This window comes from Doryrhamphus excisus, chromosome 18, assembly GCF_030265055.1.
Source record: "Doryrhamphus excisus isolate RoL2022-K1 chromosome 18, RoL_Dexc_1.0, whole genome shotgun sequence".
NCBI lineage: Eukaryota > Metazoa > Chordata > Actinopteri > Syngnathiformes > Syngnathidae > Doryrhamphus > Doryrhamphus excisus.
In genome coordinates, this window is record NC_080483.1 from 15,324,957 (window position 1) to 15,349,349 (window position 24,393).

Here is a 24,393-nt window from a genome sequence, read left to right on the forward strand (position 1 = left end):
GAGCTTTTTCCATTATTAGTCCGAAATGCAATGACAAGCCATAGTTGTATGTTTTACAGTGCTGGTGCTTTATTACAAACACAATACTTTGCTATATATTGCTTCTTATTGATACAGTCTCTTAAATAATGTGCTTTTTTTTCCTCTTAGCAGACACAAAAAAAAACATTTTATTTTATAATATACATTCAGAGTTGTATTCCCCCTTATCAAATATAATTTTTCATGCGTTCTTCAAATACACAGGGAGTCCTCTCTGAAAATATGACCGTATTGCTCATGCTTTGAGGACAATCGGATATTTCTCACCACCGCAGACACACAATGGATGACATCATGCTAGCACCTGCTTAACAATAACGAGTGAATTGAAACAAACATGCCGATAGAGCGAGAAGGTGGCTGATGAAGTTAAAAAAAAAAAAAAAAAAAAAAGGTTGTTTTATAGTCTTATATCTTCATGCACAAATCAGAAAAAAATTAACGGAATCTTGGATTATCTGCAGCACACTCACAAAAAAAAAATGGTCATGCATTTTATTTTTATATGGCAAGAGAAACAAATGATAGCATTTGCTGGAAACGTTGGCATGGACAGCACGGTGATGCTAAAAATAGACGCTGCTGCTGCTGCTGCTCATTACCAGCAAGTCTACACGACTATTTAGTACTGTGCAAATTGGGGGTCTATCAATGCAAATTTCCTAATTTAAACCATTTGTGACCGTTTATCGATTAGATGCAACAAATAGTTAGGAATGATGCAAAATAAAACAAAATAATCATGTGATTATTATATTGAAAATATGGAAAAAAACAGCACTCAAAATCTAATCGATTACACATGTGAAATATATAAATGAAGAAGCTAAACTTGGAATTTTTCTAATTTACATCTTGTAATCTATTTCTAGAGCAGTACAGTATAAAATTTAATTTTTCAACAAAAAATGCCCCTGTGTTACAAAATGTATTATTTGACTTATTGGCCTTGTAAACAGCTAAATAGCAAATTAAAAAGATTTAAAAATCATTAACATGCACAAAAGCACAGATACCTTTTGGGTGTCTGAGCAAGCAGCAATAAACAGCAACCACAAATGGGGGGGGGGGGGGGGGGTAACGGTAAAGGAACAATTTGATTGTCGTATTTTACAATATCCACCTATTTATTATTTCAACCTTTTTTAATTTTGCGATAACAGTCAAGAATAAATATTTTACTGCAATGATTAATCAATGATTGATCGATGAGCCAATTAATCGACAACTATTTTGATCATCAATTAATCGTTTTCATTTTTAAATAAACTAAATATCCTGATTTTAGTTTCTCAAATGTGACTTTTTTTACATTTTTACAAATATATACGATTAATCTAGAAAATAATCGACCAATTAATCAATTACTAAAGTAATGGTTCGTTGCAGCTCTAATCTGGATTCAAACAAATGAATAGCAAAAAATATATATATATATACGATTAATCTAGAAAATAATCGACCAATTAATCAGTTACTAAAGTCATGGTTTGTTGCAGCTCTAATCTGGATTCAAACAAATGAATAGCAAAAAAAATATATACGATTAATCTAGAAAATAATCGACCAATTAATCAGTTACTAAAGTAATGGTTCGTTGCAACTCTAATCTGGATTCAAACAAATGAATAGCAAAAAAAAAAATACGATTAATCTAGAAAATAATCGACCAATTAATCAATTACTAAAGTAATGGTTTGTTGAAACTCTAATCTGGATTCAAACTAATGAAAACGAATTCTGATATTGATTTAAAAGTTTTGGGCCAACAAATGTTTTGATTCTTACTTTAAAATATGACTGTGAAATAAGGACATGTTTGACATAAGAGTATATTTAGGTCAAACATAGATATCTGATTTTGAACATACGATAGTTAGCCTAGCTTAGCAATATCCTAATTTAAGGTACAGAATCTACTTAGCTTCTTTTTTTTGTGGTATAGTGACTTGTTGTGTTTTTATCATTTTAGTTCTCATCACTTAATAGAGTTGAAGTGTAAAATCAAGTTGTAGTAACCGTATATTCAAAGCTAAGCTAACTAGCTAGCTGCAGTGTCATATTCAGCGTACTGACGCAGGGGATGCTAAAGCTAACTGCTGAGTCTTTTGACCGTTTTGACGTGTTAACATTGCTTTTAAAAATCACACTAATATGAATAATATTAGTATGTAGGATTGACTTATTAAGATACTCCTTGGCTTTAGTTGTGCTTGGGAAGACTGAACCCCCGGTGTCCCTTACCTAAGTACTTCCACCCCCCTTCAGCGGCCCCCTACATGAAGGACCATCTGGGCCCGGTTGTGAGCAACATGGCGGTGAGGGGCAAGGTCAACGCCGCCACGGGCGAACTCATGCTAGGAGACGAGCTGGGGCTGCACAGGTCGAACAAGCTCCCCTGAAAGCGCATCTTCTGGGAGTCCTGCCTCAGCGTCTCCCAGATGGAGCTGACTTCTTGCTGGCAGTCGGACAACGCCGTCAGGGCACACGTGTGGAAAGCTTCCCAGTGGCTGCGGCATATAAAGGATCATCAGATCATGGCGGTCAGTCGGTCGTCTGCCATTTTTTTTCAGAAATTCTCCCATCCTGGCTGTTATGTAGCTTTGTTGACTTGCCAGTAAGTACTAAAGTCATGGTTTGTTGCAACTCTAATCTGGATTCAAACAAATGAATAGCAAAAATATATATATATCCGATTAATCTAGAAAATAATCGACCAATTAATCAATTATTAAAGTCATGGTTTGTTGCAACTCTAATCTGGATTCAAACAAATAAATAGCAAAATATATATATATATATATATACGATTAATCTAGAAAATAATCGACCAATTAATCAATTACTAAAGTCATGGTTTGTTGCAACTCTAATGTGGATTCAAACAAATGAATAGCAAAAAATATATATACGGTTAATCTAGAAAATAATCGACCAATTAATCAATTATTAAAGTAATGGTTTGTTGCAACTCTAATCTGGATTCAAACAAATGAATAGCAAAAATATAGTATATATATACGATTAATCTAGAAAATAATCGACCAATTAATCAATTATTAAAGTAATGGTTTGTTGCAACTCTAATCTGGATTCAAACAAATGAATAGCAAAAAAATATATGTACGATTAATCTCAAAAATAATCGACCAATTAATCAATTACTAGTCATGGTTTGTTGCAACTCTAATCTGGATTCAAACAAATGAATAGCAAAAAAATATATACGATTAATCTAGAAAATAATCGACCAATTAATCAATTATTAAAGTAATGGTTTGTTGCAACTCTAATCTGGATTCAAACAAATGAATAGCAAAAATATAGTATATATATATATATACGATTAATCTAGAAAATAATAACCAATTAATCAATTACTAAAGTCATGGTTTGTTGCAACTCTAATCTGGATTCAAACAAATGAATAGCAAAAAATATATATACGATTAATCTAGAAAATAATCGACCAATTAATCAATTACTAAAGTAATGGTTTGTTGCAACTCTAATCTGGATTCAAACAAATAAATAGCAAAATATATATATATACGATTAATCTAGAAAATAATCGACCAATTAATCAATTACTAAAGTCATGGTTTGTTGCAACTCTAATGTGGATTCAAACAAATGAATAGCAAAAAATATATATACGATTAATCTAGAAAATAATCGACCAATTAATCAATTATTAAAGTAATGGTTTGTTGCAACTCTTAATCTGGATTCAAACAAATGAATAGCAAAAATATAGTATATATATCCGATTAATCTAGAAAATAATCGACCAATTAATCAATTATTAAAGTAATGGTTTGTTGCAACTCTAATCTGGATTCAAACAAATGAATAGCAAAAAAATATATGTACGATTAATCTCAAAAATAATCGACCAATTAATCAATTACTAGTCATGGTTTGTTGCAACTCTAATCTGGATTCAAACAAATGAATAGCAAAAAAAATATATACGATTAATCTAGAAAATAATCGACCAATTAATCAATTATTAAAGTAATGGTTTGTTGCAACTCTAATCTGGATTCAAACAAATGAATAGCAAAAATATAGTATATATATATATATATATATATATATACGATTAATCTAGAAAATAATAACCAATTAATCAATTACTAAAGTCATGGTTTGTTGCAACTCTAATCTGGATTCAAACAAATGAATAGCAAAAAATATATATACGATTAATCTAGAAAATAATCGACCAATTAATCAATTATTAAAGTAATGGTTTGTTGCAACTCTAATCTGGATTCAAACAAATGAATAGCAAAAATATAGTATATATATATATATATACGATTAATCTAGAAAATAATAACCAATTAATCAATTACTAAAGTCATGGTTTGTTGCAACTCTAATCTGGATTCAAACAAATGAATAGCAAAAAATATATATACGATTAATCTAGAAAATAATCGACCAATTAATCAATTACTAAAGTAATGGTTTGTTGCAACTCTAATCTGGATTCAAACAAATAAATAGCAAAAAAAATATATATATATACGATCACTGCGATGGATACAGTGTCTCGCAGTAAGTCAGACTGAGCTTTAACTACCATGGCAACCGCATCCAAGAAAGAAACAATATCACAGATGATGCTGCAAGTGGCAATTATTCAACAGAAGGCTCGCGTGGAAAAAGCTGCGTCTATGCCGGGGTGGCGGCGGAGTGCAATAACAATGACTAAACAGTCTACGGAATTTCATTACTGTTGCGGCATAAAGTCATAAATTATTTAGAATAGTGGCTCGGTCCCTTTCAACGCCATTCATTCCTGTCTTCTTCCACGTGGACGATAACCTCTGTCACATACGTCAAAGTATTCTGTTCGGTTATGAATCAAAGATTATTGAAATGTATATACTCTGCAGCGTACTGCACAATCTAATAAGATGCAATATGTCACCTGCACACAGCCGCTACTCCCCTCTCGCTGGTCACGTTCTCCTGATAGTTGTCCATGCTCTCCCCCAGCTCCAGGACGCAGTCGGAGAAGTCCTTATACACGTTCTCGCACTTTACATCTTCAGAGTCCGCCAATATGGCGACGGGGAGGAACACTGAAAACAACACGCAAAGTGACCAAAAACGGCCTGATCAATGCATTTTCAATTTGGTAGTAGCAAAGCAATCAACATATAGTGATATATATATATATATATATATCACTATATTGACAGTTACTATGGTAACCATTATGTCATTGTATGGTCATATCACCTAAAAAAAACTTTAAACTTTAAATTAGGAAAGCAGGAAGTGAACAAATGTAACAGTTACTGATTGTAAAAGTACCAGATTGTACCACGCCCAAGTACCACGTTGTCATTTTTATAATTTTATACTAATTTATTTTGTGGATTTTTACCTTTAAATACCATAGTGTTTATTTAATAAAAGGTAAAATAAAAATACAGGAGAAGGGATAGACATGTGAATCTGTTTTGCTTCCACGTTATAAATAAACGGTCACTTTAAGCAAAAGGAAAGTTTTCCGTTCTTGTAAATTTATGACTTTATTCTTGTAACATTGCAACTTTATTCTCATAATATTACAAGTTTTTTCTCGTACATTTACGACCTTATTCTTGTAAATGTACAATTTTATTCTCATTCGGGAATTCTCAATAGGGCGGCACGGCAGTCGAGTGGTTAGCGTGCAGACCTCACAACTAGGAGACCAGGGTTCGATTCCACCCTCGGCCATCTCTGTGTGGAGTTTGCATGTTCTCCCCGTGCATGCGTGGGTTTTCTCCGGGTATTCCGGTTTCCTCCCACATTCCAAAAAAAAAAAATGCTAGGTTAATTAGCGACTCCAAATTGTCCATAGGTATGAATGTGAGTGTGAATGGTTGTTTGTCTATATGTGCCCTGTGATTGGCTGGCCACCAGTCCAGGGTGTACCCCGCCTCTCGCCCTAAGACAGCTGGGATAGGCTCCAGCACCACTGCGACCCTCGTGAGGAAAAAAAAGCGGTAGAAAATGAATGAATGAATGAATGAAGACAATATTTGGTGAAACAGTGAAAAAAATATATATAAATATTTAATAATATTAATAATAATATTATTATAATTGTATTACAGTTATTATTAATAATAATATTAATATTAATTATAATAATTGAAAAATATTTTTTATTATTTTCCTCTGTAGCATTTATTTGTAAAAAGGTGGGGCTGCTTCATGTAACGGAATGGTCGTGACAATTATAATAATAATAATAAACATACATGGACAAAAAGACTCGTTTGTGACTACAGACAGACGACATGGCGATAATGATTGCATCTGTCTTACATCTTTTTATTTTGTAATTTGTTTACAGTTTAAAAAAACCCTCAAACTTGCCCACAGTATCGCGTTTTTACAAAAGAGCCATCTACCAAAATGTGAAACTTGCACGAACAATGACACGAATGACACGTTGCAGCCCGTCTAGCTCACATTCACCACAAGTCTGGTGTAGCATCCCTCCGCCATGATGTCACACTTCAATATATATATATATATAAAACACAATAAAGGCTTATCGCCGTGGACGCCTTACCTAAGGCAAAGCCCAGGATCCTCAAGATATGGCTCGGCATGAACAATCCCATGTCATCCCATTTCACGCCGAGCGGAGGACGCCCAAAGCAGCCGAGGCGGCGATCATGAGTCGGTGCAAACGAACGGCGCTCATGAATCGGATTAAAAGTGTCGCAGAAACAATTAGCCGTTCGTGTTGAATACAAGTTATTAGTATTAAAGCCGTGGAAAAAAAAAAAAACACTCAAGCTGGTTGTGTGGATGAAAAGCCCTTCCCTTGCTCCGGCCGAGCTGACGTTGTCTCCCCCTGATGGTGAGCGATGATCTGATCTGATCGCCCCCCTCTCAGCACCGGACACTTTCCCACATAAAGCCCCTCTTCCCTCCCTATTCAGAAAGACGCTTCGTTCAGCAACCTTGATTCGTCACATATGAACATATGACACAATCACTCTTCTTACATACACACCTCTATGAAGGATATGTAAATAATACATAAGATGGTGCTCAAAATAGGCCACAAAAAAGGTCAGGATTTTTTTTTGTGTCATATTGTACTGTGTTGGGCTAGTGGATAGCGTGCAGACCTCACAGCTAGGAGACCAGGGTTCAATTCCACCCTCAGAGTTTGCATGTTCTTCTTGTGCATGCGTGGGTTTTCTCCGGGTACTCCGGTTTCCTCCCACATTCCAAAAACATGCTAGGTTAATTGGTGAATGGTTGTTTGACTACAGCTGGGATAGGCTCCAGCACCCCCGCAACCCTTGTGAGGAAAAAGCAGTAGAAAATGAATGTTGTACTGTGTTGGGCTGCACGGTGGTCGAGTGGTTGGCGTGCAGACCTCACAGCTAGGAGACCAGGGTTCAATTCCACCCCCGGAGTTTGCATGTTCTTCCCGTGCATGCGTGGGTTTTCTCCGGGTACTCCGGTTTCCTCCCACATTCCAAAAACATGCTAGGTTAATTAGCGACTCCAAATTGTCCATAGGTATGAATGTGAGTGTGAATGGTTGTTTGTCTATATGTGCCCTGTGATTGGCTGGCGATCAGTCCAGGGTGTACCCCGCCTGAGGACAGCTGGGATAGGCTCCAGCACCCCCGCAATCCTGTTTATAATATGACATAACTCCCCTATAGTCACCTTTACACCCCCCTCATCCATCCATTTTCTATACCGCTTATCCTCACCAGGGTCCCTGGCGTGCTGGAGCCTATCCCAGCTGTCTTCTACACCCTGGACTGGTGGCCAGCCAATCACAGGGCACATATAGACAAACAACCATTCACACTCACATTCATACCTATGGACAATTTGGAGTCGCTAATTAACCTAGCATGTTTTTGGAATGTGGGAGGAAACCGGAGTACCTGGAGAACATGCAAACTCCACACAGAGATGCCTGAGAGGGGGAATCGAACCCGCCCCCATGACCCAATATTGTAGCCATACTAAGGGTATGTAAACAATCATACTTGTGTGTTGCAATAAATATCTCCTCTATCTTAGTGAGAACAAGCAGCATGGAAAATGAATGATGAAGCCACAGGGACGAAGTTTGAGCTCTTGATCCCGTTGGTATCCACTCATCCACCATGTAGCCCATCGGTGAGTACATTTTTATGCCATAAATACAAATTAAGAACATTGAAATGCAATTCACTGTGATTGGCTGGCGACCAGTTCAGTGTGTAGAAGACAGCTAGGATAGGCTCCAGCACCCCATAGAACAGGGGTGGGCAAACTACGGCCCGGGGGCCACATCCGGCCCGCCAAGTGTTTGAATACGGCCCGCCCAATCTTTCCAAAGTATTTAATTTAAAGTCAACATACAACCTGGCATCATGGCCTGAGCCAACCTTTTGATGGTTGTATCAATTTCGTTGTTTGACATGGTCTGTTGTTTACAAAGTGCTTCTGAAAAAAGAGACACAAGCACATAATAATAATAAAAATTAAAATAATAATTATTATATTATTATTATAACTATTATGATTATTATATTTATTATATTAATGCTAATTATTATAATAATTATATATAATAATATTGTTATATTTGCATATTTTACATAATAATAATATAATAATTATTATTTTAATTTTATTTTAATTATTATAATATTTTATTATTTTTAAAATATTTAAATATAAATATAATAATAAATAATAATAGCAGATTGCATGACAATTTTACAGATACAATAATACCAGGTGGACTGTTACGTGTAAAATATATAGTCTGCCCCCCCCCCCCCCCCGGAAATTTTGTTATATCAATGCGGCCCGCGAGTCAAAAAGTTTGCCCACCCCTGCCATAGAAAATGAATGAAATGCAATTCAAAACAATGATGTAAGCAACTTAAAATGTTTTTAAATGGGTGTCACATTTTTATTATTATTTTCCAAAATGTTTATTATGGATTATCAGGCAAACTACAAGCTTGCGGCATTTATCCCCCATTCGTTTGCAGACCTCCAATACTGTAACAGGAAGACCAATACCAGCATATATCAACCTGCAGAAACCTGTTTTAATTATAGCTGTATCATAACCCCCACTATATTGCGGACATATTTATTTTTTGTGGGGTTCTGTGAAATATCACATTGTGTTTTATTTGTTAAAAAAATCCAATCCTAAAACAATTAAGATGGCTTGACGGCATTCTTATGTGAAGATGCACTAAGCTACCCATTTCCTGTTCACTCTCTGGGGTTCAACTTCACACATAAACACTCATACTGATAAAAAAAAAAAAAAAAAGTCATTAAAATGAACATCAATTCAGTCCTGCTAGCGTCAATGCAGCAGCTCCGAGAGCAGCCAGGCACAAATTGAAGTCCAAATATAGCGATCCATCACACACACACACGAGACGTGTGCAAGGAAATGAGTTTTGAAACCCTTACGGACGTCGTGTTGATTGAAGGAACAACAAGCGGCTTTTATTGATCCACTCCAGCTGCCCGCTTGGTTCGTTTCCGTGGAGAGGTTTTGGGGGAAGCTTTGTCTGGAAGTCCCGATGTGCACATTTGTTAATGTCACTGCATTGAACTGGTGAGATAGATTTCTTAAACATAAACAATGGATATAAGGGAACCTACTCATGGCGTTGAGAGTCTCCTGAGGGATCCAGCTGATGTCCACGTCGCTCATTCCACCGGTGCCTTTCTCGATCTTTATTGGGATTCTCTTTTTCTGGAAAACAATTCTTTATAATTACAACCTTTGTGGCATTTGTGTTAAAATCAGTGGTACGGTCTATTATGATTATTATGATGTATTATGTTATTATTGGCGTTGTTGTTCCGGGTGCTTGTCTCACCCAACAATTACCGACACCGAGTGACCGTGAATGTTCAAATGTACCGGGTTCATTTAAGACACCTACCGTCCTTGACTCCAGCACTTGGTACATTCCAAACAGCATCAGCGCCACCAGTCCAGTGAGGAAGATGTACATAAAAACTCTGAAAAATCATCAACAATGTTAAGTTCCCCAAAGTCTCCTCCTAAGTAAGATATTTGATTTCTCAATACTTCAATGGAAACGATTAAAATGTCTCAATTTTAGGCATTTTAATGATTAGGTTTATGGCATCGGTTGATTTATGTAACTGAATAAATTTACACAACAATTGAAGAAAAAGAGCAAAAACAAGCAAAAAAAAAATCCAAGTACGTTTTTCATGTAATTCATTCATTCATTCATTTTCTACCGCTTATCCTCACGAGAGTCGCAGAGGTGCTGGAGCCTATCCCAGCTGTCTTCTACACCCTGGACTGGTCACCAGCCAATCACAGGGCACATATAGACAAACAACCATTCACACTCACATAGAAATTAAATTAGTATACTGCAATATTGTATTATATTTCATTCATTCATTTTCTACCGCTTATCCTCACGAGGGTCGCAGGGGGTGCTAGAATCTACCCCAGCTGTGTTCTACACCCTGGACTGGTCACATATAGACAAACAACCATTCACACTCACATTCATACCTATGGACAATTTGGAGTCGCTAATTAACCTAGCATGTTTTTTGGAATGTGGGAAGAAACCGGAGTACCCAAAAAAAACATGCAAACTCCACACAGAGATGCCTGAGAAGGGGAATCGAACCCGAGTCTCCTAGCTGTGAGGCCCGCGCACTAACCACCTATCCACTGTGCAGCTTTTTCATGTAATAAAATGACTTTATGTGGATTTTCCTGCAGCAAAAATCCAAACACCTTCAACAATTTCACACCTCCTTTTTACAGTTTCCCGCTACAACAGTTTGGGGAAATGTGGAGATGTCTCAGTGGGCATTAGGTGGGAAATATTTTCTGAGTAGTTTACATGACAGCTACAGAGAGTAGAAGAAAAAGACTCCCTTACGTTTCGCCATCCAGTCCTTCTTCTCTCTCAGTGATGGTGACAGTCTGGTTGTAAATGGCCGTCTGAAACATGTTGCCCTGAAGGATTGTGGGAAAACCCGTAAAAGGTGTTAGGAAAATCATGGAGCGATAAAGAGTGAATCCTTAGTTAATGATATGTTCATTGAACATAACATACCCGTAAAGGCTTACGAGGTAATACACGTTTATAAGTGGTGTTTAATCATTTTTGGTGTCTCAGGGTGCTTTCTAACCTCTGCGTCAAGATAGTTGAGGAGGATGACAAGTCCGAATGGCCGACCCGCCATGGGCTGCGCTGGGATGAAAGAGTACTCGAAGGATGCTTGAGCGGCGGGATGAACCAGAGTGTTCAGAGGCAAAGCTGTGAACTACACAAACGTTATTCACAGGTGAGTATTTCAGGTGAGTATTCCAGGAAATATATGCTCTTTTTTTTTTGTTAAGCAGCAAAACAAGCTGTTGTATTTGGAGTTGTTTTTTTACATTTTTTTAAAGTTTTTTTTTTTTTTTTTTTTAAATAAACATCTTTTAGTATAATACAATGCGGGTCTAGAGCCCACTATAATACCTTATAATAAATCTGACAAGGGCTGTGTTCGAAACCGCATACTTACCAACTACTCATACTAACTCTTTAAGTATTTTGGAGTATGTGAGAAGTTCCCAGATGCATACTGCATTAGCCAGAAATGTTGAGTATGTATCATCAGCTTACTACTCATACCCAAATTACCCAGGATGCAACGCGACGTGATGTCACCCCCCCAAAAAAAACAAAAAAACGTGGCTGAACACTGAGCAGCAGGATGAACCAAACGGTGAATTAATTGGACTTAATTTAATTAAATATATATATATATATATATATATATATATATATATATATATATATATATATATATATATATATATATATATATATATATATAATTTTTTAAATTAAATGTAATTTAATTTAAAGGAAAAACAAAAAAAATTATATTTATTTTAATTTTTTTTTTTTTAATTTTTTAGAGATTTTTAAATATTTTTTAATTTCTAGCTTAAATTTTGCCAAATTTTGGACAAATAAATGGCACACTCAGGATCTAATCGGCCACTTTCTCGCCTTATTTAAAAAAACAATCTCAATAAAGTGATGTATTTAAAGAATTTAGAGCAGGGGTGGGCAAACTTTTTGACTCGTGGGCCGCTTTGAGTTAACAAAATTGTCCGAGGGGGGGCCATAATGTATATTTAACACACACACTATTTGACGCTTATAATCCTAACAGTCCACATTGAATTATTTGTCTAATTAATTGGACTTAATTTAATTAAATATATATATATATTTTAATTATTTTTTAAATTAAATTAAATGTAATTTAATTTAAAGGAAAAACACAAATTTTATATTTATTTTAATTTTTAATTAAAAAAATTTTTTTTTTAAGATTTTTAAATATTTTTTAATTTCTAGCTTAAATTTTGCCAAATTTTGGACAAATACATGGCACACTCAGGATCTAAACGGCCACTTTCTCGCCTTATTTAAAAAAAAATCTCAATAAAGTGATGTATTTAAAGAGTTTAGAGCAGGGGTGGGCAAATTGTTTGACTCGCGGGCCGCTTTGAATTAACAAAATTTTCCGAGGGGGGGGCAGAATGTATAATTAACACACACACACAATATTTGACGCTTATAATTCTAACAGTCCACATTGAATTATTTGTCTAATTTTATCTGTAAAAGTGTCATGTCCCTTTTTTTCAGGAGCACTTGAATTAAACATCAGACCACAGCAAACTACGAAACTGAATTTTACAGTTTTGTTTTTGTTTTTGTCGGAATAAGACATCCGACTTGCAAGTTATGTTGCCAGCTGTTTTATGTTAAAAGTTGAAATACTTAGAAAGCAACTGGCGGGCCGGATTCAAACACTTGGTGGACCATATGTGGCCCCCGGGGCCGTAGTTTGCCCACCCCTGGTTTATGGAGTATGCAGTATGGAGTGTGGATAGTACAGTCATGGGAGTATGTAGTACTTAGTATGCGGTTTCGAACACAGCCAAGGTGCCATTTAACTCCACGTCATTCATGGGAGGATGTAAACAATGAAGCGGTCGCCTTTCTAAACGAACTTACATTCTGAATGTAGAACTGGAAGTCCGGAGGGTAACGGAATGAGGCCTCCAAGGACTGAACGTTGAAATCCTGACTTCCCTTGTTGGTGAAACCCACCAGGAATCTCACAATTTCATTGGCCAGGAACTCTGATGCGTTGAAAGAAATCGGTGAGTCCGTGACCTTGACAAGTCGATCCAAAGTCAGACTTACCTTCTCCTGTGGTGAAGATGATGGTCGTGTCGGCATCGGCGTGAGACGTTAGCGTTTTATCGTCGCCTTCTGCGTCATCTTCATCATCTCCTTCCTGACATTGAACACAACGCGACATTGAATACACACCGAACCACGATGCTAGATTATTATTTTCCTTTATATACCGAGCTGTGGATCTGATCTTCTTCCACGAGTGCTTCATCTTCGTCATCGTCCTCATCCTCATCGATGGAAGCATCAGCGTCAATATACTCATCCGAGTCAGATTGAGCCAACACTGGGCCTGCACAACAGTAAGATTAATAACTTCACGTTATTAATATCATTTCTACAGTATATTCATCACGTTAAATAACGGTCGATTTTCACCCAGAAGTCACAGCATTACGTCCACTGGCGACCATTTTATTTTTCATACTGGTAAATTGATACCTTTCTGATGCTAACAACTGTACTTTATTAACTTTATAGACTTTTTACTGTATGGAACTGCAGATAGGCTTTATGCATATTAATTTAAACTGCAGTGGCGTCATTAGGCCTATTTTTTATTTGGTTCAGCCCCCCTAAAATAATTTGTATAATTATATTTATAAATAAATAATTTATATTTATAAATTAAATTCAATAAATTTATAAATTAAATAAATAATTTATATTTATAAATTATTTATAAATAAAATTAAATAACTATTATGTCATTGTATGGTCATATCAGCTCGTACTTCGGTACGGGACAAAAAATCTAAAAAATTTAAATTAATTAATTAATAAAAAAAAACTTAAACTACATTAGGAAAGCAGGAAGTGAACAAATGTAAAAAAGTACCAGATGGAGGGGTAGGATTTAATAAGCTTTGCTTCTTCCTACTCCTTTTGGACATGTGGAACTGGGAACTGATTATGCATTACCAAATAATTTTAATTTCTTAAGCCCCCCTAAATCATTTTTAATAATTTAATAATTAATAATAATTAATAATTTTATGTTTTTTATTGATTTTTAATTTAAAAAAATTTAAGGGCTGCATGGCGATCGAGTGGTTAGCGCAGACCTCACAGCGAGGAGACCAGGGTTCAATTCCACCCTCGGCCATCTCTGTGTGGAGTTTGCATGTTCGGGGTTTTCTCTCCGGGTATTCCGGTTTCCTCCCACATTCCCATAGGTATGAATGTGAGTGTGAATGGTTGTTTGTCTATATGTGCCCTGTGATTGGCTGGCGACCAGTCCAGGGTGTACCCCGCCTCTCGCCCGAAGACAGCTAGGATAGGCTCCAGCACCCCCCGCGATCCTTGTGAGGAAAAGCGGTAGAAAATGAATGAATGAATGAATGAAAAACAATTGAGTATCTCTACTAAATCTGTCCAAAAGTGGGAACATTATATGCTATATGTTTTTGTTCCTTATTTGTTTTTTGGATTTTTTTTTAATGTCTACTACATTCATTCATATCCTGTGCATCTCCAGGGGGGGGGCTTAGCCCCCCTGTCCTCAGAACCTAGTGACACCCCTGTTAAACTTGTATGCATGTTCAAAATAAATGATAACATTACTACTGTAATTCATATTACATAGCTATTTCTTACTGAAAAGCAGAGTGAGTTAGACTTGTGACGTCAATTTAACTTTATCTATGGTGACGTGTCCCAGCAGGCGTGATATAGGCCGAATATTGTGTTGCTTTATCCACGCATCAAGGCTAAACAGACCAATATAAAACTATTTAAGTTAACCGGAAACGCATTTAGTTTTTCACAGTAAGGTTCTTATTAACGGTCACATTATTACAATATTACTTTCATTCATTTCGGTCTTATAAATGCGAGCAAATGTAACCCGAGAAATGTAGATTTACAACCAGGTTTACAACTTCAAGATGGAAAAAGAAAAGTAACCGAAAAGTCACATTGTGTCCACTCCCCGTGTATAGAAATATGCCACGTCAATAAGTTTGCCATTCAAATTTGCTTTTAAAACATTACAAACAACGACACATTGTGTAAAATACCCAACTTACTGATAGATATCAAGCCGCAGGGGAAAGCCAGGAGGAGCAGCAGCAGCACTTTTGATCGAAAATGGAACATTTTTTTTGCAGTTGTGTGGACTGAACTTAGTAACACATCAGCGTTCAGCACAGAAGAGGGAAGCAGTCGAGTAAGGGGGCGGGGTTACGAGAGGTTAAACCCGCCTTCTTTGGCGACGCAGCCAATGAGAGAGGAGCCCTAACAAAATGTGGTACAGTATCAAAATGTGATTGAAGCGTTGATTTTCAGCTTCGATTTGGAGGAATTACTGCATTTTTTTTTATTTAATTGGCTCAAAACTACTTGTCAGGATCGCTCCTCCAATTGGCTATCTTTCATTCCCTTATTACAGCTTCTTATGATGTAGAATCATAAAGATGTAGAATTATCGCCATTGTCTCTCATTCTTGTACGTCACTGGTCATCAACTGTAGGCACCGGACCAACTAATGGTGTTAATGTACTGGTAACACAAGCATATTCACTTTGTTTGGCTTGAAATAAGATGGGAATATAATATATATTCTATATATAGAAACATACAGCAAATATAAAATAATAACACGATGGGGCAAGTGCAGGGAAAATATAACTTAAATAAAAAATAACTTAAATTAAATAGTTATTATGTCATTGTATGGTCATATCACCTCGTACTTCGGTACGCGACAAAAAAAATCATTAATTTAATTTAAAAAAACGGAAACTATATTAGGAAAGCAGGAAGTGAACAAATGTAACAGTTCCTGATTGTAAAAGTACCAGATGGAGGGGTAGGATTTAATAAGCTTTAATAAAAAAAAAACTTAAACTATATTAGGAAAGCAGGAAGTGAACAAATGTAACAGTTACTGATTGTAAAAGTACCAGATGGAGGGGTAGCATTTAATAAGCTTTGCTTCTTCCTACTCCTTTTGGACTGTGAACTGATTATGCATTACCAAATAATTTTAATTTCTTAAGCCCCTCTAAATATTTTTTTTATAATTTAATAATAATAATTTAATAATTTATAATAATTAATATTTAATAATAATTAATAATTATTTTTTTTATTGTTTTTTAATTTATTTTTTATTCTTAATTAAAAAAAACAATTGAAGGGCTGCACGTCGGTCGAGTGGTTAGCGCAGACCTCACAGCTAGGAGACCAGGGTTCAATTCCACCCTTGGGCCATTATGTTCAAATAATAATGTTGGCTATTACATGAACTTAATTTAGCATGTCATATACACTCAAATTTTATTGTTGGTAAGCTTAAAACAAAAATTCAAGTTGCCATGACTTAACTAAGTAGACAACAAATTAAACTACTTTGAATAAAATGATTAAGTCAGTTGACTTAACATATTTTTTGAGTCACGAACTTAAAAACTTGTCCCTATGAAAACAATTATTCAGTATAGAATTACTTAAAATAAGCTTTGAGTGAAGAGGAAAAGCTAATTTGTGCAACGCAATATTGTTTGTTGGTTCAAAGCAATTTCAAATTAAGTTGTCATAACTAAGAGAGACTAATGGAAACTGTTGCGTTGATTTTTTTGTTGTTGTTGAGGCTAAACGTTTATTTTTTTTTTAGTGTACTTGTATGCATGAACTTCAGTATAGGGTTTACTTCATGTTGCTATTCCTTTCAGGGTGCTGATGAATATTTAAAAAGTGAAAGTCTATGCAAAGGTCAAGGAGCGGCTAAATCCCTCCTTTGGAATTGTCTGTTGGAGAAACAAGATGTGTACTTTAAGATCCAACTGTTTGATCGTAAAAAATGACTTTCTATACAATTTATGTCAAAATAATTACCTGTCACTATTTTCCTTGATAGTTATTGCAGCTTTAAAGTCACTCTGTAGCTATTGACATGTTGCTATTCTCAGTATGTGGTTTTCTGCAAAAAGCACACATCCTGTACTACTTACAGTCTTTTTCAGAAGTCTTCTTGGATGGCATCGTTTCAGAAGACAGCACTTGTCACCATGAACGAAACATCCGGTAAGTCTTGAAGTATATACGCGTGCAATTTATGTACATTTACATATGCAAAGATCATTTTTAATTGATTGTGACAGCAAAATAGTGATATATTTTCCTATATTTTTCCTATATTTCCTATTTTTTTCAATGACATAATGTTGCAGATTTAATACTGTTTTTTTCTCCTTTCTTGCATCAGTTACCTGGAATTTTCTGTGTGAACCACCCTATTTCTGGGGGGTCGTTGCAGTACTGGTACTCTCATTGACTTGGAATATTATATGTTGTTTCAGTAAATGTTTAGGTAATACATTTATTTGGCTTTAAATCCTGTGAAGACAACTTTATGGTCATTTGTTTTTCTTTTTTCTCCATCAGGAAATAGAACATATGGTTGGAAAATAAGACAAAGGTATTCAGTACTTTTACAGTACTTCATACCAAATGGAATCAGGATTAAATCTCTTGAAGTCCTTTTTTTTTAATGTATTTTTTCTAGGCAGAGTCCACAACAGATGCAAGATAACCCCATCTACGGAAACGTGATCGGAATGCAAACTAGTAAGTATGAACTGACAAGATTGAACAAAATAAGGGGAACTATAAAATGAATGGCTTTTCTCCGGGTACTCCGGTTTCCTCCCACATTCCTCTCGCCCTCATTCCAGTGATGATAAGCAGCATAGAAAATGGATGCATGTATCTCCATCAGAATGTATTGGAAATGTAGTGTGTTTATTTGTACGGTATGCGTCCCTCCATTTGGACATAGACAATCAGAGAACAAGAGACACATGGTATACTGGACACCAGGGGCGTCACTGGGTTCTGACGACGGGGGGGGGACTTAGCCCCCTGGAGATACACAGGATAAGAACCGGGATATAACTTTCCCATCTAAATTTAATTTGATTTAATTAAATATATTTTATTTTTTTTTTATTTTTGAAAATTAAATTAAATGTAATTTAATTTAAAAGAAAAACAAAAATTTAATATTTATTTTAATTTTTTAATTTATTAATTTTTTTAAAGCTTTTTAAATATTTTTTAATTTTTAAAATATAAAAATAAGAATAAAAAAATAAAACTAAAATCAATTTAAAAAATCAAATTATTTAGGCCTAAAATATGCCTACACATGGTATACTGGACACCAGGGGCGTCACTGGGTTCTGAGGACGGGGGGGCTTAGCCCCCTGGAGATACACAGGATAAGAACCGGGATATAACTTTCCCATTTAAATTTAATTTAATTAAATATATATATATTTTTTTATTAAATTAAATGTAATTGAATTAAATGTTATTTAATTTAAAAGAAAAACACAAATTTTATATTTATTTACATTTTTTAAATAAAAAAAAAATAAAATATTTTTTAATTTTTAAAATATAAAAATAAGAATAAAAAAATAAACAAAACTAAAATCAATAAAAAAAAAATCAAATTATTTAGGCCTAAAAATACGCCTAATGACGCCACTGCTGGACACAAGGACAGCTTGGGACCTGATTGGTGGAAAGACTGAGAAGTGAGACTAACTAACTATCCAATGGACAAACAAAATACAAATATACTTCCCAATTATTACTATTTGTAATCTTCATAATAATTATGCCTTAGTGGAGGTCTGCACTCTTCTGGTTTAACATGGTAATGAAAATATTGCTAAAACAACACATCCAATGCATTTGTTATATGTTTTCAGTCTACATAAATCCAGTACCTTTTTTTTACATTTGCATCTGTATGTTCACAGGCACAACGGCATGGACTGAAATCCAACCTCCCAAGTTGGCATCTCCGAGGGATCAACTGAGCTCAAGCTTCGACTCCCAGGTTCCACATGAAACACAGAACACAAAAACACCCCACTGCATAAAGCAGAATATACAACAGTCTGTGGTATAGCAACGGAAACACACTAACTATTGCACTTACTGCAGACTTCAAACAGTAAAGGTACACATTATGGGGCAAAGTGTATGAAATAACATGATATTAATACACCACTTTTAACGAACCAACATTATGTCAAGAATTATATAATTTTTCTTTCTCTTTTCAGTCCAAAACCCCAGACTGTTATGCTAACCTGAGCCTGAAGGCCCCAAAGGCGAGAGAGTCTGCTTGCCGCTTGTCTCAGGTTCAATACTCTGTCGTATTTCAGTCCGAGGAGTTAAGGAAGGAAGACGATTCAAAAGCAGACTCTGTGAGCTCAATAACGGATGTTTATGCTTCTGTGCAAACCAAACGCAGCAATACTGCAGACGAGATAGAAGAATAGCCAACCATATTTGAAGAGGCAGCGCCTCTATTTGTTGTTGTGGCGCCAAACTGATTTAAAATGGCGGAGTCCCACCGCTAGATGGCACTGTTTATCATTAATTCAATGTTATGTTAGTGTTTACATATTTTTTTTTATCCTTACCTTACCCATGTGTATTAAAAGCAATAATAACGGCTTCACTTTCATTTTGAAGGATTTGAATTAAAGTGTAAAAATAGCATCTCTGTCATTTCTATGCTGTATTTTATTTAATGATAGTACACCAGACAGGACATCTCTTATGTCGTCACCTATATTACTGGCGGCTGCGCTAATGTTACTCTTCTGAGTTGTGTGCTGTGTTTGTGTAGCGAGCGAATAGAGTCGCTTTTTTAGGACAAAAACTCAGGAACTTTAGAGGACTTGTGGGCTACGTTTATTGAACGCGACAACTCCGCCAACTTCCTTGTTACAGTCGCATTTCTTTGACGTCATCCGTGCGCCCACTCTCCAGGCATGACCAATCAATGTACACAAGTGGCGTCATTAGGCCTATTTTAGGGCGGCTTCAGACCCCGTAAAATGTTCCTAAGCCCCCCTAAATTATTTGATATTTTTTAATTCATTTTTTATTTTTTAATATATATATATTTTTTTACAAACAAATCTCAAATTTCATATAATAGGGCAAAAGCAGGCCAATAAGCAAGCTAATAAGCAGGCTAATACTAGCCAGTAGTAGGCTAGTATTAATAATAGCTAATACTAGCCTACTACTACTAGTAGTAGTAGTAGGCTAGTATTAATAATAGCTAATACTAGCCTACTACTACTAGTAGTAGTAGTAGGCTAGTATTAGCCTGCTTATTGGCTTGCTTATTAGCCTAATAGTAGTAGTAGTAATAATCAGAAGAAGAATAATGATGATAGTAATAATAATAGGCTATTTTTTTATAGCCTGCTTATTGGCTTGCTTATTAGCCTACTACTACTACTAGAAGTAGTAGTTATAGTAGTAGTAGTAATAATCAGAAGAATAATAATGATGGCAGTAATAATAATAGGCAGTTTTGCAGTGTAGATTGTGTGTACTTGTGTCAATTTAATGGTAGCCTAAAACTATTGAGTATCTCTACTAAATCTTTCCAAAAATGGGAAAGTTATATCCTGGTTCTTGTTTGTTTTTTTTATTTTTTATTTTTTTAATTATTATTATTTTTTACTTTTTGGGATTTTTTTGGACTTTTTTGGATTTTTCTTTTTTTATTTTTTGGTTTTTTTTTTTTTTAGATTTTTTTGGATTTTTTTATTTTTATTTTTTTGAATGTCTACTACATTCATTCATATCCTGTGCATCTCCAGGGGGCTAAGCCCCCCCCACCCCCTGTCCTCAGAACCTAGTGACGCCCCTGGCACAGATACATTCTATAATTGTTTCCCACATACTGTATCTCAGAAAATGTAATACAACCCTCACATTTCATCAACCATTTTTATTATAGTACATCTTCTAATGCTCTAAAAATCCAACTTGATGATATACTATAGACTAGTCAGTGTACAGGTTTGCTATCCATTGAAAACAGCCACTACAGTCCCAAGATCATCATCAGATGTTTGCTGCATCAAAGCAAATTATTAATGAAGTCGACTGCAATATAACAGGCTCGAGTCCTCGATGCCGAGAAGGAAGTTGAACCTGGTCACCAATGTTATCAATGGCGTTATAAGCTTAATTTGATACTGAAAATGACAAGACAGCATTTTTTTGGACCTGTTTATTTCCCGCTATCTGCTGATGTTGTATAATATCAATTATGTAATTTAATAATCTTCATTTCATTGGTCAGCAATTTGCTATTTCTTCATTTGTGTGCAGTACAGCTGCTTTAAAGTCAATTCCGCATCGATATGAATCAAAATAAAAACTGGACTCCTGAATTTTTTTTTAGTTGAAATAATACTTAAGTCTTATTTCTGCTTTTTTCTGTCTCTATTTCCTAAAAGTTGCATCTATTTGATATATTTCTGCATAACATGGATACATTTATGTCTACCCTGAGACATATTCATACAGTATATGCAACCAATATGCTGATTTTTTTAAATAAACCGTAAACAGTTTGCTCATTTGTATGCATTTGCAACATCCAATTTTGCACATAAAAATATTTTTGTGACATACTTAAGTATCTTCTTCCTCAACGTTCTTTTTTTTAAATATTTTTATATATATAATAAATGCTGTGGCAGTTTGTGGTGGTGATGGGTTTGACATAAATGTCCAATTTGCATAATTGGGCATGGCACATTTGCAAAAAGGAGTAAAGAAAACAACTTTTTTCTGTCGCTTCTTTTTTTTTGTGATTTTTTTCAGTTTGAGGTCACCAACAGTTGGTTGGACCTTCTCCTTCATGGTTCCAATAATCCCAGTAAGTCTTCCAGGTCCCGAAGCAACAAAACAGCCACAATCCATCACACTACCTCCACCATATTTTACTGTTGGTATGTTTTGTTTTGTTTTTTTCTGAAATACGACTTAAGATGTAATGAGACACACATCTTCCAAAATGTTCAACTTGGGTTCTTCAAGTTCTTCTCGCCTTCATGTTATTGTGGACATAATCATCCAATTTGCGTAATTGGGCATGGCACATTTGCAAAAAGGAGTAAAGAAAAGATTAAAAGCAAAACAACTTTTTTCTGTCGCTTCTTTTTGTCGTTTTTTTTGTGTGTTTTTTTTCAGTTTGAGGTCACCAACAGTTGGCCGGAAATTCTCCTTCATGGTTCCAATAATCCCAGTAAGTCTTCCAGGTCCCGAAGCAGCAAACAGCCCCAATCCATCACACTACCTCCACCATATTTTACTGTTGGTATGTTTTGTTTTTTCTGAAATACAACTTAAGATTTAATGAGACACACATCTTCCAAAATGTTCAACTTGGGTTCTTCAAGTTCTTCTCGCCTTCATGTTATTGTGGACATAATCGTCTAATTTGCGTAATTGGGCATGGCACATTTGCAAAAAGGAGTAAAGAAAACATGAAAAGTAAAACAACTTTTTTCTGTCGCTTCTTTTTGTCGTTTTTTTTGTGTGTTTTTTTTCAGTTTGAGTTCACCAACAGTTGGCCGGAAATTCTCCTTCATGGTTCCAATAATCCCAGTAAGTCTTCCAGGTCCTGTAGCAGCAAAACAGCCCCAATCCATCACACTACCTCCACCATATTTTACTGTTGGTATGTTTTGTTTTTTCTGAAATACGACTTAAGATTTAATGAGACACACATCTTCCAAAATGTTCAACTTGGGTTCTTCAAGTTCTTCTCGCCTTCATGTTATTGTGGACATAATCGTCTAATTTGCGTAATTGGGCATGGCACATTTGCAAAAAGGAGTAAAGAAAACATGAAAAGTAAAACAACTTTTTTCTGTCGCTTCTTTTTGTCGTTTTTTTTGTGTGTTTTTTTTCAGTTTGAGTTCACCAACAGTTGGCCGGAAATTCTCCTTCATGGTTCCAATAATCCCAGTAAGTCTTCCAGGTCCTGTAGCAGCAAAACAGCCCCAATCCATCACACTACCTCCACCATATTTTACTGTTGGTATGTTTTTTGTTTTTTTTTCTGAAATACGACGTAAGATGTAACGGGACACATATCTTCCAAAATGTTCAACTTGGGTTCTTCAAGTTCTTCACGCCTTCATGTTATTGTGGACATAATCATCCAATTTGCGTAATTGGGCATGGCACATTTGCAAAAAGGAGTAAAGAAAAGATTAAAAGCAAAACAACTTTTTTCTGTCGCTTCTTTTTGTCGTTTTTTTTGTGTGTTTTTTTTCAGTTTGAGGTCACCAACAGTTGGCCGGAAATTCTCCTTCATGGTTCCAATAATCCCAGTAAGTCTTCCAGGTCCCGAAGCAGCAAACAGCCCCAATCCATCACACTACCTCCACCATATTTTACTGTTGGTATGTTTTGTTTTTTCTGAAATACAACTTAAGATTTAATGAGACACACATCTTCCAAAATGTTCAACTTGGGTTCTTCAAGTTCTTCTCGCCTTCATGTTATTGTGGACATAATCGTCTAATTTGCGTAATTGGGCATGGCACATTTGCAAAAAGGAGTAAAGAAAACATGAAAAGTAAAACAACTTTTTTCTGTCGCTTCTTTTTGTCGTTTTTTTTGTGTGTTTTTTTTCAGTTTGAGTTCACCAACAGTTGGCCGGAAATTCTCCTTCATGGTTCCAATAATCCCAGTAAGTCTTCCAGGTCCTGTAGCAGCAAAACAGCCCCAATCCATCACACTACCTCCACCATATTTTACTGTTGGTATGTTTTGTTTTTTCTGAAATACGACTTAAGATTTAATGAGACACACATCTTCCAAAATGTTCAACTTGGGTTCTTCAAGTTCTTCTCGCCTTCATGTTATTGTGGACATAATCGTCTAATTTGCGTAATTGGGCATGGCACATTTGCAAAAAGGAGTAAAGAAAACATGAAAAGTAAAACAACTTTTTTCTGTCGCTTCTTTTTGTCGTTTTTTTTGTGTGTTTTTTTTCAGTTTGAGTTCACCAACAGTTGGCCGGAAATTCTCCTTCATGGTTCCAATAATCCCAGTAAGTCTTCCAGGTCCTGTAGCAGCAAAACAGCCCCAATCCATCACACTACCTCCACCATATTTTACTGTTGGTATGTTTTTTGTTTTTTTTTCTGAAATACGACGTAAGATGTAACGGGACACATATCTTCCAAAATGTTCAACTTGGGTTCTTCAAGTTCT

At 35.5% G+C, this 24,393-nt stretch overlaps 2 protein-coding genes across 2 annotated transcripts; both read right to left on the reverse strand.

The window, feature by feature from the left end:
* Window positions 1-53: 53 nt before the first annotated feature.
* Window positions 54-6,966, reverse strand: LOC131106560 (neuritin-like). The gene is made up of 3 exons (XM_058055744.1): window positions 6,629-6,966; window positions 4,985-5,138; window positions 54-2,552 (listed from the first exon to the last, which is right to left on the reverse strand). Exons 1-3 carry the CDS (start codon window positions 6,678-6,680, stop codon window positions 2,318-2,320), a joined length of 441 nt encoding a protein of 146 aa, XP_057911727.1. The 5' UTR covers window positions 6,681-6,966; the 3' UTR covers window positions 54-2,317.
* Window positions 6,967-8,982: 2,016 nt separating this feature from the next.
* On the reverse strand, window positions 8,983-15,520 carry LOC131106158 (translocon-associated protein subunit alpha-like). Its single transcript, XM_058054966.1, has 9 exons — window positions 15,356-15,520; window positions 13,502-13,620; window positions 13,335-13,428; window positions 13,143-13,270; window positions 11,248-11,382; window positions 10,995-11,071; window positions 10,002-10,080; window positions 9,715-9,808; window positions 8,983-9,620 (listed from the first exon to the last, which is right to left on the reverse strand). Exons 1-9 carry the CDS (start codon window positions 15,423-15,425, stop codon window positions 9,556-9,558), a joined length of 861 nt encoding a protein of 286 aa, XP_057910949.1. The 5' UTR covers window positions 15,426-15,520; the 3' UTR covers window positions 8,983-9,555.
* Between the last annotated feature and the right edge of the window lie 8,873 nt (window positions 15,521-24,393).

What these genes read in the sequence shown, in the direction of transcription:
- LOC131106560 (XM_058055744.1), bottom strand. Translation starts at nt 6,680, where the DNA reads ATGGGATTGTTCATGCCGAGCCATATCTTGAGGATCCTGGGCTTTGCC. An exon ending in GATCCTGGGCTTTGCCTTAG is followed by an intron (nt 5,139 to 6,628) that starts GTAAGGCGTCCA and finishes TGTTGTTTTCAG; the next exon opens with TGTTCCTCCCCGTCGCCATA. An exon ending in GGAGTAGCGGCTGTGTGCAG is followed by an intron (nt 2,553 to 4,984) that starts GTGACATATTGC and finishes TATATGCCGCAG; the next exon opens with CCACTGGGAAGCTTTCCACA.
- LOC131106158 (XM_058054966.1), bottom strand. Translation starts at nt 15,425, where the DNA reads ATGTTCCATTTTCGATCAAAAGTGCTGCTGCTGCTCCTCCTGGCTTTC. An exon ending in CATCTTCACCACAGGAGAAG is followed by an intron (nt 13,271 to 13,334) that starts GTAAGTCTGACT and finishes TCAACGCATCAG; the next exon opens with AGTTCCTGGCCAATGAAATT. An exon ending in GAAGGACTGGATGGCGAAAC is followed by an intron (nt 10,081 to 10,994) that starts GTAAGGGAGTCT and finishes ATGATTTTTCAG; the next exon opens with AGTTTTTATGTACATCTTCC.